Here is an 18652-nt window from a genome sequence, read left to right as displayed (position 1 = left end):
CGGTCGACTTCAGAATTTCCTTAACTGAAGTCTGACGAAAACAGTAGGTATCGTTTTCCTTTCCAACTGAGTTTGTTCAAACTCACAGACCCCTTTTGAAAAGAATAAAATCATTATTCGCCAGAAGCAAACAAGCCAAGCGGTTCTAAAACAGAGTACAAACTTAAAAATGTAGCAGAAAACCTAACAACTAAAAGTCGCAAAAAGTTTTTCTTTTACCCGAGCAACCTACCGGTAACTTTTCAAAGTTGGTAAGTACCTACCGTAATCTCGTGTTTATAGTTAGAGAGACCACAGAAAGATGTTTACTCAATTTGTACTTCAATCATAAAATCGTCAATTTATTCCTTTTTCAAATGTGTACATACTCATACATAAGATATTATGATCATTGGTAGTAAAACCAATGTTTTTTTTTTATTATTCTTTACAAGTTAGCCCTTCACTACAATCTCACCTGATGGTAAGTGATGATGCAGTCTAAGATGGAAGCAGGCTAACTTGTTAGGAGGAGGATGAAAATCCACACCCCTTTTGGTTTCTACACGGCATCGTACCGGAACGCTAAATCGCTTGGCGGTACGTCTTTGCCGGTAAGGTGGTAACTAGCCACGGCCGAAGCCTCCCACCAGCCAGACCTGGACTAATTAAGAAAGTCTCAATCTGCCCAGCCGGGGATCGAACCCAGGACCTCCGTTTTGTAAATCCACCGCGCATACCACTGCGCCACGGAGGCCGTCGAATGTTCATAATACTACTACAAACTAGTAGAACTAGTTCTAAGATTTTGGCTTAATTGTGTGCAAGAAATAATATTTTTAATTTTTTAAAGCTTGGTAACCTTTGAAAGCTGCCATTTGAAAGCTATAACTTAAAAGAGATCGGAGGTAAAAAATATTAAGCCTATATCCACAAAAAGTAGCGGAGGGTGATTGCGAGCTAAGCGATGCAATACTAGACTATATTACTACTTGCAACTCGTGCGCATCTTTAGCGCATTTTACCGAAGTTTAACTAGGTTTAAAAAAAATATTCTTTTACCAGAGCTTCTTCTATATGTTTAGGTAAGCGTACTTTAACTTTAGCTGCATTACTGATTTCCATTAAGCATAAAGCACTAATTATTTTTATAGATTTTTCTTAGCATCGTTGGGTAAAATTTGGCACATTTTTGTTTGGAAAAACATTATTGCGTTGTGCAATTGTAACCGTTGTAACACTGGCTCTTGGAGTATCCAAGTCTCGCGTTTAATTAAAATCAGCAAAGGCCTTTGATGGGGCACTTTTGCGGCATCGCTCATAGCAAATTTAACCCTTTCTTGGGTGAATTAATTTGTTTGTTGATAATTTCTCACTTTGTATTAGAAATGTACCTACTAATAATAATAATTTACTGGAACTACTTTCAGTCTTCTACGAACGTGGCAATATTTGTACAATTGAAACTGAGAATAAGTACTTTAAATTGGCCACTCACCATCCAATACGTGCGTACGTACAGGTCTACGTGCCTGCAGCGCTAACGGCTGGACATCTGATAAAACTGATCGTGTGTTAGTTCGATTTGCATGATTGTGGCTTCGAATTACGAGTTTCTGGAGTCTTATTTATTTATTTATTTATTTATTATTCTACAAGCTTAACCATAATGCAAAACAAACCACAGTTGGTTTTACTGTGCATTGGTTATTATTACTTAAAGAATATTAAAAAAAATAACAAAAAAAAAAGAGAAAAAAACAAAGTACGGAAAATCATTAGCGGGTATGAAAGGCTGAACTTTCTGTCTTCTAGGGAATTTTCCGGAATTGGAAAAACGTGGTGTAACACTTCCGTGCCTCGGAAAGCACGTCAATCCGACGGTCTTGATCATTATCATTAACACCTAATAGTGATCATTAAAGAACATTATCATCATTACCCGTATTAAAACAGCGTTGTGGGTCTAAGCTCCATATCCAATCTACTAACGAGGTCTAGCGATGTAGTGGGCTGTTAAAGTAGTCTGATAATTATGATACTGACTAAATTTATCTGTAGTCAGACTAAAACTAAAACAACACTACTGGCTGGACTGCGTGACGTCGCATAAATTTTGCAAATTCATGGCAAACTCACCCCACTTACAGGGTCGAGGCTAACAAACCATGGCTAAAGTGATTGATTAGCAAACGTCGTACTTCTAAAATCTGACAAAACGCATATAAATTATTTATTTGTGGATAGTGAATATAGAGATAGCCAACAGATACGAAATAAAATAAATAAAGAAAATAAAATCGCCTTTATTAATGAAGATTTTGTACAATTAAATGATGTCCCTAATCTCATGGCAAAGGCCTCCTCCAGCTCCCGCCAGTGCTTCCTGTCCAGAGCTACTCTTCTCCAGAATGGGCCAGCTGTAAGCTTCAGCTCTCAGAGAGTACCCATATTAATATGTATTTTTGATGTTATTTGATGAATAAACGTTTCTTTCTTTCTTTAAACATTTTTCAATAATAATGTAATAAATAAATAAAATTAAACATAATCTTGTCAAATTTTAAATTAACTATTTTTTTTAATAAGCTTGAAGATTGCTTTCAATAAAAACTTGAATAGTTTTTTACAAAGTTTTTTTAATAAATTTTAAAAATCGCAGTAAATTTCTGATTCAAACTCTATGTGTGAATATTTTAGTTGGTATGTGTAAGGTAAGGTAAGGTAATGTATGTGATTGTGTTATAAGTAAAATGTATATTTTTGCATGTGCAAGCCTATTGATCCCCTTTGTATGGGGCTTTCGCCATTTAAGTAAATATCTACATAATTATATTTTTGGGTAGGTTATTAAAAAAACGAATTTATACGGATTGAATTATCCCTTATAGATATAAAATTTGCGTGTAAAATAAAAGAAAAAGATTATATTCCAAAAAATCCAAAATTCCCATTACTCCAAGTCCCTTCCCTAATTCACGACCATAATCTAATAAATCGCCTCATCACGATTACCATATTATACCGATATCGGTAGTTTGTAGCTGAACGGAAGTGACCAATCGCGTGCGCCGCCGGAAGCCCCACCCCGCGCCGATCGACTTCCGGTCACGTGACGGCATTTACATGACAGTCGCGCGTTAGACGTAGGAGATGGAAGACGCATGTATCGTTTGTTGGGGCAATTATTCTTATTAAATACCGTAAATATTACATAAAATATAATTCATCAAGCAAGAGTTATGCCAATTTAACTATTATTCTAAATAACAATTAAAATAAATAAGTAATTAATTTTTTTTATAAACATTCCTAGAGTGGTTTATAAACATTCCTAGAGTGGTTACATAGTAAATTATTATAGTTTTATTTTATAACCACTTTTCATAAGACTGACTACATTTACGTACCTACAAGCGTTACAAACAAACATACCTACATTATTTATGGTATACAAGTAGTATAGATATTTTCTACAGTAGGTAATAAAAGATTTTGCTGTGCTAATCGGCAATACGAGAACATTTTTTCTATGCTGGAAATATGGTAAAATTAACCGCATGTTTCTACAATAAAGCCCTGTGGTGGAGTATGAATTGCGTATAATGAAGCCGAGCCCAAAATCTTTTGTCGTATTGCGTGTCGTATGTGATAATTCTGGCCTTTTATAATGTCAATTCACTTTTTCGTAGAAATAACTTCTAGACTAGAAAAGTTCTGTAGGTATACGAAATACTCTGTAGATAGAAGTGTCTAGGGGAATCAAAATTATCCACCCAGGAGGTCTTGGGTTCAATCCGTCATGATCGTAATCGACGGCCTAACGTGCTCTCCGAGGCATGCGGGCTTTATCACTACCAAATTTCATAGGCCGACCTAGAACTCGAACCCTAGCGATTCGAAGTGAAATTAACTAAAGTGAACTACCTATGTATAGATGGCTATTCCCTATTCCCCCTCTGACGTTATGTTATTTGAACTTAAAAAATAAGTAGTAATTGTATCATCACTATAGTATTGAAAAAAACGCCTGTTAATTTTCAACACGAGCTATTTGAGCTACCACCACCTTCACCATTTGCCACCGGGTAATGATTACGTTCATTGACATTCCTAGAATTCGAACGAAGCGATTTGTTTCTTCGTTACTTATATGCACGGCTAGGGTTTTTTTTTTTATTCTTTACAAGTTAGCCCTTGACTACAATCTCACCTGATGGTAAGTGATGATGCAGTCTAAGATGGAAGCGGGATGAAAATCCACACCCCTTTCGGTTTCTACACGGCATCGTACCGGAACGCTAAATCGCTTGGCCGTACGTCTTTGCCGGTAGGGTGGTAACTAGCCACGGCCGAAGCCTCCCACCAGCCAGGTCTAGGGCATAGAACTCTCCCCCGACGTCAGTGTTTCCTAATTCTTACAACCTGAGCATTTTTAAGAAGAGAGTGAATAGGCATCTTCTAGACAAGCGCGTTCCACCTTAGACCACATTTACACGTCAAGCGCGAGCTCATTCCATATTAAAAAAATAAAACAGCAACAAAATTACCTCTAGGCTATAAGGTATGGTACCTTATACATTTTACCATACTAAAGTGACAATAACAAATGTTTTATGTTTACATAACTGGTAACAACTTACAATTAACAATAACAGTATCAGATATAAATTCAGTTTATTTTCTGTTTCGCGTAAATTGCCTCATTCTTCATGTTATAGAGACAATGACCCAATGAAAAACATGTGTGTGACCTTTATATTATGTTAATTTATTGTTAATATTTATTTAAGTTGAAAGGAAATATATGTGTGAGTATAATTTAAATATTATTAATTAAACAACGGATAAGGAAATTGAATAAGAAAGAACGTCACACGAATATCTGTTTTGTATTTCCATTGTATTACCATTTAATTTTTGGATGTTATAGGTACAAGTTACAAAATAATTATGGTTTTGTTCTTCTCAAAAACGTGAGGTAGGTTTTAAATAACAAAAGAGTGTCTATGTTACCGGTGTATTAATGTTCTGTGGTAAAATGGAAATATTTCCTCTGATCTTTCTCTGCTTTTTTCAAGAGCTTTTTAAATTTTTTTTCCTGTCAAATTTCAAGTATAAAGAGAGAGCCGAGAGCCTTTAGACCACCTTAATCCGGCCCTGTCACAAAATTGGTTTGTCAAGGATATCCACCAACTATAAACTACCTTCCTGCCAAATTTTAAGTTTGTAGTATGAAAGATGAAGGACTTGGTTTAAAACTTGCGAGAGCTTTTATTAGACCTCTATCAGCCCGGTTTTCGCCATTTCGAGACAAAATTAATTGAAACTAACCCATATTTAAGTAATGTCGTAATAAAACATGCACCTGATATAACAACTCATACAGTAGGTACCTGCGTAGTGCTCGTACTATTACGATACGAGAACCTAATACGAGTCGTATGCGATGCAAACACGCTATTATTAAAAGTGAATCTTAAGTAAATTCGAAAAAGAAGTTAAATTCCTCTTCATTTACCCCAGTCTAAAATTCATAAAATAAAAACATGTTTTTAAAGCCCTCATGCAGAATAGATTTAGAAGTTTATAAAATTTATACTAAGTTAAATGAATTGGTCAATTATAACTTTTGTGTCAGAAATATTTTTCATCATTATGGAAAAATGTAAAGATACGAGTATCTTCAGCTGTATGTAGCTGAGAGTCTCCTCGTCAGAATCAGGTTTTTCAAAAATGGTCAAGTTGGTATAAATTGGACTCCCGCATTGAGGATTTCCGTATAATCTATACTAATATATACAGCTGAAGAGTTTGTTTGTTTTGTTTGTTTGTTTGATTGAACGCGCTAATCTCAGGATCTACTGGTCCGATTTGAAAAATTCTTTAAGTGTTAGATAGCCCATTTAACGAGGATTTTTTATTATCCCCGTTTTCCTACGGGAACGGGAACCACGCGGATCCAGCTAGTCTACCTATAACATGGTAATGAAATTCATATAGTGAGGAACAACTTAATTTTGTTATTCTTTTAAGAGCGATTTTTAATCATCGATCTATTATGTATACCGTTATGTAGATATGCATCTATTTACTTAAAGCAATTGAAATGATTATGCTTAGAGACCAGCCCTTCCGGTAATCATCATCTACATTATCATGTCAGCCGTTGGACGTCCACTGACTTCCAAACATCACGATTCTGATCCGCCTGCATCCAGCGAATCCCTGCGACTCGCTTGATGTTGTCAGTCCACCTGGTGGGAGAGTCGACCAACACTGCATTTTCTAATGCGAGGTCGCTATATCGGCACCTTGGGACTCCAATGTCCATCGGCTTTTTGAAGTATGTGTCTCGCCCATTGCCATTTCAGCTTCGGGACTCATTGAGCTATGTCAGTGACTTTGATTCTTCTGCGGATCTCCTCATTTCTGATTCGATCACGTAGAGATACAGAAACATAGCTCGTTCCATCGACCGCTAGTGCTGTTTGACTCCGGTAATAATTACTTCCGGTAATAATTTAAGAGAATGAAGTAAACTGCAATTTTATCATTGTAATGAAAGAACATCGACGTAATCTATCGCAATATATTGAAAAGGTAGGTATAAAGAAAAGATCTAAAGATAGTAACAGACATTGTATTTTATTCGTGCCTGGATTTAAATCGAACATATTTCAATACATCTGTGTCAACTTTGGGAGCTATTTGTTAAAAATGTACAATCAAAATGAAAATCCTTTTCAGGTATATTAAAATTAATTAGAATGTTCATAAAATTGTATCCCCTGTTATCGAGTAAATAAATAAAATATTCAAAACGATCGCTTACTAAAATTTAATAATAATAGTAATGGTTTTTTTTTATCAAATCAAATCATATGATTTCAAGGAACCTTTAAATAAGAAATATAAGAACTTTTTGAAAAGACAAGTACACGTCCGTGTACCTGAGAACCGGTGGTAGTGACTCTAGATGAAATAATTCATCATCATCATTATCAGCCCATATTTGGCTCACTGCTGATCTCGAGTCTCCTCTCAGAATGAGAGGGGTTAGGCCAATAGTATTGGCAGACTTCACACACGCAGAGAATTAAGAAAATTCTCTGGTGTGTAGGTTTCCTCACGATGTTTTCCTTCACCGTTTGAGACACGTGATATTTAATTTCTTAAAATGCACACAACTGAAAAGTTGGAGGTGCATGCCCCGTACCGGATTCGAACCTACGCCCTCCGGAATCGTAGGCAGAGGTTATATCCACTGGGCTATCGCGGCGATGAATCTGACGATCTCCAATTTTTCATCCAACCAGGATGTTGGTTTAAACGTTGAGCCTTTTAGCAGTGAGTACGATAGTATAAATGTCGATGAAATTTTCAATAATATATACTCGTATCTAACACTTTTACTAGTGACTGTACCTTCAGTATGGAAATAACAACGTTTAATACATTGAAAGCATAAAAATATCTATTGTACAAAGACGTTCAAACAAAAGCTTTATTAACTCAAAAGAGAACAGAATGTTGTAAGCAAATATTAGTTATGTTCTGAGGTGTATTGTATGTAACTTTAGCTGATACGTATTAGGAGTATAGTTTAGGAGCAAGTGGAAAAATGTATAAAACCACTAGCAGACCCGGTCAAGCTTCGCTTTGACTTTAGTGCACTTCTTCCATACCCTTACATACCCTACTCCAACCCTACACCTTCCCTACTTGTACCCACCCCTACCCTATCCCTACCCATACCCTACACCTACCCCTACCCTACCCCTACCCTACTCCTACCCTACCCCTACCCCTACCCTACCCTAACCCTACCCTAAGTTGAAATTTTTCCTGAATTTTCTTTCTTTCTTTCTTTCCAACGAATGCAAAATCGTGGAAATCGGTTAGTTCGTTCTGGAGTTATAGCGTCAGGAAGGAAAACCCGACTTATTTTTATATAGTAGAGATGATTTCATCAGATGCATGGTGTAGGTAATTGCGTACCAATCTTACTGTGAAATGTAGGTATGTACCTTCTTATACTGTTAAAGGTCTATCGATACAGGTATACGAAGCGTTTCGGTTATTCGTTCCTAATCCGCACTGCGAAATTATGGAATGCCCTTCCAGCTTCCGTTTTCCCTACCACCTACAACATGGGTATATTCAAGTCAAGAGTGAATAGGCATCTTCTAGGCAAGCGCGTTCCACCATAGGCTGCATCATCGCTTACTATCAAGCATGATTGCTGCCAAGCGCTAGCCTATATAATGTAAAAAAAAACATCTCCTTGCTAGTGATGCATCTAATTTTTAATATAGGTTATGGGGCCGAAATAGAGGCTTTATTTTGAAAATGCACAAAAATGTAGGCTTGTCCTTTGCACAAAAAATCTAAACAAACATTAACCTAAACATGATGAACAAAATTTACACATACATAAACTTTGTAATACGTGACTTACACGTTACAAAGTCCACGTATAGAAATATCAAATAATGTTAAAAATCAATGCACGAACTAAGTAGTACTTAAAGGGTCGCTCCACACGCGGCGGGCACGTGCCGGCAAGCGGGGTCGCGACACACTTCATCCCCGCCCACCGCCAATCAGGAGGGTAGTTTGACCAAAATTGACGGTTTTCACCACCATCCCCACTAATATTATGTAATTCCGATCAAAATATTAGTCGGATAATAAATTTATCTCTTAACGCATTTATTTCTCGTTATATTTTGTATGCAGTACCTACCGACTTCTGCATTGCCAATAGTCAATATTCATTTATTTCAATTAGACTTTAGTTTACAAGCTCTTTCGAAAGGTAATCACTACATAGTATAAAACAAAGTCGCTTTCTCTGTCCCTATGTTTGCTTAAATCTTTAAAACTACGCAACGGATTTTGATGCGGTTTTTTTAAAAGATATCTATTTCTATACCAAATTTCAGCCAAATTGGTTCAGTGGTCGCAGCGTTAAAGAGTAACAAACATCCGTACAAACGCGTTATAATATTAGTAGGATTAACACCATAATATGACTTTTCTATAAGGCTTAATAAAAACTTTGAACATATTGAGAGAAATGTCAGAAGGATAAGACTGCTTTGGTTATCCTGTTTTAAGTTTGGAAATAAAACGCACTAGGTATATATATGACTGGCTACTTTGATAAATAAAATATAAAAAAAGCTTTTGTTGCTCTTTTGGTTGTTTTTACATCTAGATTTAAAAAATCTCAATTTTTATTATTATTTTTTTTAAACTTAGATACCTATTGCTAAATGGTGATAAACTAAATAAATAAGAAAAATCCTATCTGACTTTGTTGTGGGGTCTTCTGGTAGCAAGCGTCTAGAACCCTAGTAACTTTAATTTTTAATTTTCTACTAATTAATATCACCATTATCCAATAATTTTGATAGTCAAAACTAAAAAAAAAACATTGATAAAAATAACTTCTATTATCTATACTAATATTATAAAGGGGAAGAGTTTGTTTGTTTGTTTGTTTGATTGAACGCGCTAATCTTAGGAACTACTGATCCGATTTAAAAAATTCTTTCAGTGTTGGATAGCCCATTTATCGAGGAAGGTTATAGGCTACATATTACCCCCATATTCCTACGGGAACGGAAACCACGCGGGTGAAACCGTGCGGCGTCAGCTAGTGAAGAAATAAGCCGGAAAAACTTATATAACATTTTCCGGTTTGCATATTAACGTCTTTCTAAAACAAATTAGCTTGTACCCCACGAGGTGTTACAACTTTGTCCCTGCGGTCTAAACGAAGGCGTGGTCGACACGTGTGCGCGACCCTTAACTAAGGGCCGCCACACACTATGCGCAATGGCTTTTAGCTTAATTGCCGACGCGAATTTATGGTGGAAATAAAAGTGGGGCGAGAGGGAATGCTGTATGGTTTAATAGATTTTTTTATAGTTTTAATTGTTTTATGCAAAGTTTATTATACTCGACGCGGTAATGTGGCTTTACATTGTCTGCCTCGTGATATAATACAGCTTACAATAGATATTAGAACCAAATATGTCCCGAACTTTTATAACATTCGAAATCTAGGACCAGGCATTATTAAAAAGTCAAAGTCAAGATGTGGGTGTTAGATCCCAATTTTCAAATGACGACTTTATAAGCTCAACGAGGCACTGGAGTATACCAACATCGCTAACTCCAATTAATTCTTCTAAATTACATCCTGATATTAAAATTTTCTTGAAAGAAAACCCAATAACATAATGAATAGTTAGAAACAAGAAGTTCAAACAGCCGATGGACGTTGGCGTCCCAATGACGACCTTCAACAAAAAGCGTTGCGTTGGTCAACCCGTCTAGGTAGATCGTTGACATTAAACGGGTGACGGGGTGCCGCTGGATGCGGTCGGCACAAGACCATGGTGTTTGATAGTCTTTACAAAAGGGCTAAATCCAGCAGTGCAAGTCCATCGACTTCTATTGATGATGATGATCAAACAAAACCACGCTAATATTTTATGTGCATGTTTGTTACTCCTCTACGCCTCAAGTACTAAACCGATTTTGAAATATTGATTATCCTGGATTAACACAGGCTATCCTTCTATGTGTTATTCCATCCATCCAGAAAATGTATGAAAAGTGATGGTCCCCGTGGGATTTGGAAAAAATAGAATTTTTACGCGAACGGAGTTGCGAGCGTCTGCTAGTAAACTATAAAATTAAAAATTAAACTTAGTATCGAAACCGTTCAATCAAGTAAGCCCGGGTCAGTAAGACCCACCAAAGCCCGCATACAATATGCAGCCACAAGACATCCCTTTTAAAATTCAATAACCCCATAAAAAGCGGCATCTTTCAATAAACATAATCGCGCGTAACCCCGCGACGAGAGAAATTTGACGCACCCCACGACTAAGGGTTATGCGTAGTTCGATTGTCGCCCGCGTTTTGACAGTGAAAACTGTCAACTGTCAAAAGCAGTCCGCGAGGTTTAAACTATACACGTTCCATTTTCGAACGCTTTTCATGTATGGTCCCTTTGTGTGCGGAGGGTTAAGTACAATCTCTTAGATGCAATACCTCTTTGTTGAGGGTGTATTTGGGGGTTAAATGCAGTCTTTGAGAAAATCGGTAACACTTTTTAATTAAATGTACTTGTAAGTATACAATTAACTAAATAACATTAACACACCATAAAAATATGTAGCGACATAGATAAAATAAATAATATAAAAAAAATATTAATTTTATCTGTTTTTTGAATGATCTCCGAAAATACTTCAGCTGCTTCAGCCTATTAACTGATAAGAGTTATTTAATATGAGTGCACAATTTGTCTGGTAAATCGGGTGGTTGTGGCGGACCAACTATCGAGATGGAAAGCATAGGGTTTATATCAACAACGTATCGTTGATCGAATTTTATTCAAAAATTGGATATTATTGAAGAAAATCTCAAAAAATAAACATCATCCTATTTGAACGGCCTACCATAGGGCAAGGCCTTATGGGAGACAGGAGTAAATGGAACTATCGTCCCTACACGTAGTTCCAATGCGAGTTGGCTCACTGACTTAGGGTGTAAAAGTTTAATTCTCTAACCACCACTTCCAGTATCAGATGTCAATGTCAACAGACGGCTTAACGTGCTCTCCGAGGCACGGGGACCCAACTCCTAGCTGCTAGTGAGTATAGGCTAGTTGACAATTATTTTTAAATGGTCTTAGCTCATCATTGTTCTACTAGATTGAAAAAAAATCATATTCATATATCAAGAGACGTGTACATGAAAATTTTAGTTTTCGAATTTTTTAGACAATACGAGCCAAAGCGTTATCGGCCATGATAGTCTATAATTATTTCACAAAATAGACGGTAGCGTTTTTGACTTTTGGAAAATTTAAAAAAAATACATGATTTTGAAATTAAGTTTTTTATGAAACCCTTAACTTTTATTAATTAATATCGATATATTTCGGATTATTCCACGTAGGTACTATGCGAAATTAAAATTGTTTATATTAAAGATATGAGTGAACTATACCTAGTCAATACCCTATTTCTTGGAAGTAATAAAATCTCGAACCAAACACCTCACGAGCGGTATAGGCTAATCACTGGACCCACGAGACGTTTAAAAAAAATACGAACTTTATTCTAAGTTCGTATTTTTTCTAGTCAGTAGTACGTACGAGGAAAAGAACAGTGTAAACTATTTTAATATTTAACCGAAGAACAACTATTACAAGTACTTCGGTTTTATTTACACTGTGACCATTTTAAGAAAGCAATGCGGTCACTCGCCTCGGTCACACAAAAAGCGCATCCACGGTCACGACTTTTTTCCGTGACTCCTAAACTATGAATTGGTGACGATATATAAAAGAAATATCCATTGTAACAAACGTTATTATTATTATTGCTACAATAGACGCTTCGATGTCTCTCGTACTTTACTAATAGGCTCGTGATATCTATGCTTTGTTCGTATAGAAACGTCCAATAAATACGCCATTAAACGTTTGCCGAAATCACAGAGTCATTCGAGTATAATATATATTTATATATTATTATCGTTCATAATACATAAAGACTCGCGCTTGACCAGCTGACCTATTCTCTAATTTGGTCTTTACTATCAACTTTTAAAAAAAATATCAATACAACTGAGAAATGTCATTTACCTACTGTATGATATCCACGAAGTGTTGTTAGTAAGCATGATGACATTTGTTACCTAGAATCTCAATTTCGTAATAATTATGTCAACTAAGATACGTCAAAGTTAGTGAACTAGCCTGCTGAAGTGGAACTCGCTTGCTTAAAAATGACTGTTCACTCTTGTTTTAAGGATATCCTACGTAATACATAGGTATAAACTCGTAAGTATTAATCATCATCATCATCATTATCAACCCATATTCGGCTCACTGCTGAGCTCGAATGAGAGGGGACTCCACCACGCTGAACCAATGCGGATTGGCAGACTTCACACACGCAGAGAATCAAGAAAATTATCTGGTAGGTATACCTACAGGTTTCCTCACGATGTTTTTCCTTTACCGTCTGAGACACGTGATATTTAATGTCTTAAAATGCACAAATTGAAATATTAGAGGTGCATGTGCCGGACCGGATTCGTACCCACACCCTCCGGAATCGGCTCATATAAGTATTACTACCAGGCATATTGCAGCCAGGTAGTATTGCAGTCTAAAAGGCATGGTTGGCGATGCAAAAAGTCATCTACGCTCGTTCTACCCCAAAACCGGAGCAAATGAATGTTATATCTACAACCCTCAGATGCAAAAATTAAAAAAAAAACTCACCAGCTCTCAAAGCGTCCATAGGCACGCTAGGGTACGGTATCGAGTAGGGGTAGCCCTCCTTCCTTAGGGTCTTGGGTTTCCTTCGTGGCCTGTACTTATAATCAGGGTGCTCCTTCATATGCATGGCTCGCAGCCGCTTTGCCTCGTCGATGAAAGGCCTCTTCTCGTCTTCCGTCAGGAGTTTCCATTCTGCACCTGGTGATATATCAGAATATTTAGAATAATTTAAAAAAATCACAAAATTGTTCGGATATTTTAGGGATGTCTGTCAATCAATTCAACGGATTTGGATGTAGATGTGTTGCCAAAGTTATAGATTAAAGTCTGATATAACACAAAGACTACTTTTTAAAGGATCTACGCGAATGACACCACAGGGTGCATAAGGTTTTTAAATAGGGTAGGGGCCCTATTAGTGAAAATTGGAAAATTCCAACTATGTAATGTATGTTCTGTGGCCTGACATAGGTTTGTATTAAAACCTTAGGGTAGGCAATGCTTTTTTGCATCTATTCTGTATTCTATTGCACTCGGAGATAGTTAGGTAAATTGTTTCCTTAGTGTTATTTAATAACAAAAACAAAATTATTCTATGCCATAATGATAATTAATTGACGAACATTATCAACGAAAAAAGCCTTTATCAGACAAAAACAAAAGGTTTTGGATATGAATAGATAGAACAATCCCGTCCCACTATTATGACACAGGGACAAAAAGAGAAAAGTAATTTGCTCTAACCATCCTTCATTGCGCAGACAAAGCCTTTGATCGATACAATATAATCGAAAGCACGAACGACCTGTCTCCCAACTCGATTCAAAGAGACCAACCAACCCTTTGTCTCCCCCCATTTATAGAAGGCTGTATTCATCGCATCGATACCGTGGAGGGGCGCCACCGGCCATTGAAACAGACAAGACAATCCTGATTCAGCGGGGTATAAAAGCGAAAACAATGTCGCCAACATAGAAAGGAACAATCCGGACGCAGGACCATCTCTCGTCCCGCTCCCCCGAAACCGAATTCTCAAGCGAGCGAACGGGATGGACACAACAATGGCGGAAAGCGCCGCCTAATGACGAATTTGCGCTTTTCATTCCGCTACAGAAGTTTTTCCCGGTTCCTCATTATTGTCGATACTTCGGGGAGCGTACTGTTGCCTTTTGTAGGGATGATAAGGATCGTGTACTTGCTGTCTATTATATGGTACGTCAAACGAGACTTGTGGTCGAAGATACGATATGAAAACTCTTTGTAATTTCCTTTTTGGAACATGCTGCCTCAAAACCGGTTTGTCGTTCTATTTCAAACATTACAATGACACAGTGTTCGAAAATGGGTGTTTTTAAATCAACAATGATTGATATTAAAGCGAAATTGATTTCTCTTGCTTTTTATTGATTCTACAATCGGCAATGTTATGTTTTTTGATTTGGAGAAATTTTACTTTTTCGGTCTCGTTTGGTTTTTCAAGAGCTGTGAAGGCGTTCAATTACTAAATGTTATTGTGCACTAAAAATCTAAAAAACGAAAAAAAATTACTTCCAGCTTAGTTACCAATACATCGTAAATTTTGCGGTTTCTCCGATAGGTACTGTATTTCGACACGACTGTACAAACTTTAAGAAATGTGATACTGGCTAATTATTTAACTTAATTTAAGGGTAAAGGGTTATTAAACTTTAAAGACTAGGCTAAAAATAAAAAAAGATCGTCAAAAGAGTTTGCATGTAGCCGTTACCAACACATATTAAAACAACTTGACCCATTTGATTAAACAAAATAGCGGCCCGGGTTGCCAGTCGGGCGGAATATTATTTTAAATTTAATTAACAATTAACGCGGCACGTGCGCCGAGTGTTGCCACTCTACAATAATTATTTCCTACATCCCGTCTCGAGGAGAAACAATGGCAACATTGAATAACGATCGCATGCTTTACAATGTAGGTAGGAAACTGTGCTAGTGTGTACCTATTTACTTAGGTACTTGTGCCTTTTCATGGGTAGCATAGTTATTAGTTTACTAGCAGATGCCTCACGGTTTACCCGAGATACGGGGGAAAATATAGCCTACGCTACTCGACGATAACGTGGCTTTGTAATGGTGATAGATTTGTTAAAATTGTAACGTACAAGAGCTACTAATACTCATAATCTATTTGCTTTTCACGGATAGTAAATAAATAGAATAGATAAAAATTTCACATATAGAAAACTCGCATCTCTATTTGCTTTTCACGGATAATAGATAGATGACGTCATTCTTTAAATACTATCAACTATCTGGATGGTTGGTAAGAAGGTCACATACAGGGCGATGGAAAGAGCTATGCTCGGAATGTCTCTGCGTGATCGAATCAAAAATGATGAGATCCGTAGAAGAATCAAAGTCACCGACATAGCTCATCGAGTCGCGAAGCTGAACTGGCAATGGGCATAGTTCGAAGAGCTAATGGACGTTGGGGTCCCAGTATGCTGGAATGGCGACTCTGCACTAAAAAGCTCAGTGTTGCTGTTGGTCGACCTCCCACCAGGTGGACTAAGGACATCAAGCTAGTCGCAGTGATTCGCTGAATGCAGGCGGCTCAGGATCGTGATGTTTGGAAGTCCCTACAAAAGGCCTATGTCCTGCAGTGGACGTCCATCGGCTGATATGTTGATGATCTCGTTGGACCAGTGGTTAACGTACGTCCTAGGGTTAAGTGTTGGGTTTTAATATTGAGCTTTTATTTCTTCAAACATATTAAAAACCATTCTCATCATTTTGATTTGATTTGATTTAATTTGAACTGACTGTCCCGAGAGTCCCGCGGTTAGGCTTCAGATCACAAGGTCAAGCAAATCAGTCTCGATAAACAAACATACACGAGAACCGATGTTCATGCTTGTCAGACATCATTTAGTACGTAGAAAGCATTACTAACAATAAATAACATTCGTCTGTATTATAACAACACTTAACCATGATTAGAAAGGCAAGAATCTATTGCGAAATGTAAAAAAAAAAACAACTGTCTGTAACTAGATCCTAGAAACGGTCAATGAACTCGTATGTAAGAGTCCGTAGGTAATTAGTGGGACGATTGGAGCCTCTTAAAAATCTGGTATGGTAATCTTGGACATACTAATTAATATTTACTTAGCTTGTAGTTTTTTATATATCTAAAGAGTACATGTTAGCAAAGCGGCCTCTTTAGATAAAGAAGTGCGGTCTTTAATTGTTGGTTTAAAACCTACCAAAGGTTATAAAGTGATTTATAACCTAAATATAATATGACTTTTCTCAAACTTAAAACTTAAAAGCTAAAAAAATTTTAAAAAATATTAAATACCGTAATTTTTGAAATTAAGATTATTTAATTTTTTAAATTAATTTGAAATACTTAAAACTTAATATTTTTATGATATTAATTTTTAAAGAAAACGTCAAAATTTTAATGGTTGTCAGACTGAAAACGCTGTCGGATACGATAATGTATTTTAGGGAATGGCGTTCTAGGCTATTTATATTTCCTGATATGATCTTCTCTGGAGTGTATCTTTATCTACTACGAAGATATACCTAATCACCTACTCATTCGTACACATGTCTTTGACTGTAGTATCTACGGGTAATTTGTCACATTTCAGCGTGACTCTGTGGATTGGGCTGAGCAATGATAGATAAAAATTCGTTTATTTTGCTAACATCCGCGAAAAGTCGATGAACCCATGCGACAACGTCACCCAGGTCCGACAAAATACGTACGTTTTACCCCGAAACCGGAGCCTCCTTAGGAGATGTTGACTCTACAACGTGCAAAACGTAGAGTATTTTTCGCCGATGTTATCAAAATAAATAAATTTTTATCTATTCATGATGAACTTTTGCAAAATAACGCCGGCTTCTATTCAATATTCCACTGCAGGGCTTTCTACAGACTTACTAACACCACGATCTTGAACGTCTTCATCCAGCGACTCTCTGCGACTCGCTTGATGTTGTCAATCCACCTGGTTAGGCCTGGTGTGATGCAATCATCATCATAGCAGCCGATGGACGTCCACTGCAGGACATAAGGCTTTTTTTAGGGACTTACAAACATCACGATACTGAGCCGCCTGCATCCAGCGAATCCGTGCGACTCGTCTTGATGTCGTCAGTTCTTCTAATGGGGAGTCAACCAATACTGCGCTTTCTATTGCGGAGTCGAGATTCCAGCACTTAGGGACCCCAACGTCCATCGGTTCTTTGAACTATGTGCTCCGCCATTGCCACTTCAGCTTCGCAACTCGTTGAGCTATCTGCTGCGGATCTCCTCATTTCTGATTCGATCACGCATACTCCTAACATAGCTCGTTCCATCACCCGCTGTGTGACTTTAAGCTTTCTTATGAGGCCCATAGTTAGTGACCAAGTCTCGGAACCATAGGTAACTGGCAACACGCAATGTTCGAAGACTTTTGTCTTCAGGCAATGAGGAGGAGGAGGAATTTCGGACGATGATGCAATACAACTATATAAATATAATAAGGTTCACAAGTGTAACACACTGGCAGCGTAGTTCGCAGAGACAAAACCATCCCGCGCACGCCGTCAGCGAATCTGGTAGAACACGGCGTTTTACATTACGTACCTTTGTCGACGACAATCGTAAAAACAAAAACGCGAGACAAAAAACAACAGCGCATGTAACACACTCTCGTTCGTCACAATGCAGAGTGCGACAAAGGAGTTTCCTCTCTGCGTTGTATTAAAACGCCCATTGTGCTCGGAATCGGACGAAAATGCTCTTCATTACGCTGAAAGCTTGTGTGCCGTGCGACAATGGGAGGGGGGAAGGGGGAGGCAACAAAGACGAAGGAGCCCACCCTTTCGTCCGGAAAATTGAAATGGTAAGACGTTATTTAGGTCATGATTTTATTAAATCTTAATAGATTTTTTTCGGGTGTCTTCGAGGGGACTGTTGAATGGTGAATGGTTTGCATTAGTAATGGTGGTTGTGTCAATTTGGGTATCTATTAGAACTAATATTTGATCTACTAATATTTTTGATTTATTATTCAAATGAAAGTGAATTTAGTATTAATTTACTTTGAAGTATTCATTACTTATTATGAATTTTGGAATATTTATTGTAACTATTAATAATTATTGTGCTGCTTTTGCAGTTTTAATACATAATGCCAGTACCTGTTCTGGTTTCAAAAACCTGTATAACCTTATTGTTTTGGAATAAATAAGTAAAAAAATATAAACAGACGAAGGAAAGATCAAAAAGATCACCTGATTCTGCAAACCGTTAAAGTTAAGAAATAAGTGCAAATTATGCTACGTCTAATTTAGATACTACTAAGTGGTCAATTT

General features: G+C 37.1%; 1 protein-coding gene across 1 annotated transcript in view; it reads right to left on the bottom strand.

Moving 5' to 3' along the window:
• Nucleotides 1–18652, bottom strand: part of LOC112054091 (transcription factor SOX-21-like) — a 61444-nt gene that overhangs the window by 21747 nt on the left and 21045 nt on the right. The window contains exon 3 of the mRNA XM_024093747.2: nucleotides 13301–13495. Within this exon, the coding sequence (XP_023949515.1) occupies nucleotides 13301–13495 (195 nt within the window). The remainder of the gene's footprint in view (nucleotides 1–13300; nucleotides 13496–18652) is intronic.

This window comes from Bicyclus anynana, chromosome 3, assembly GCF_947172395.1.
Source record: "Bicyclus anynana chromosome 3, ilBicAnyn1.1, whole genome shotgun sequence".
Lineage (NCBI taxonomy): Eukaryota > Metazoa > Arthropoda > Insecta > Lepidoptera > Nymphalidae > Bicyclus > Bicyclus anynana.
The sequence above is the reverse complement of the archived record's forward strand: the minus strand, read 5'-3'. Positions and strand labels throughout refer to the sequence as shown.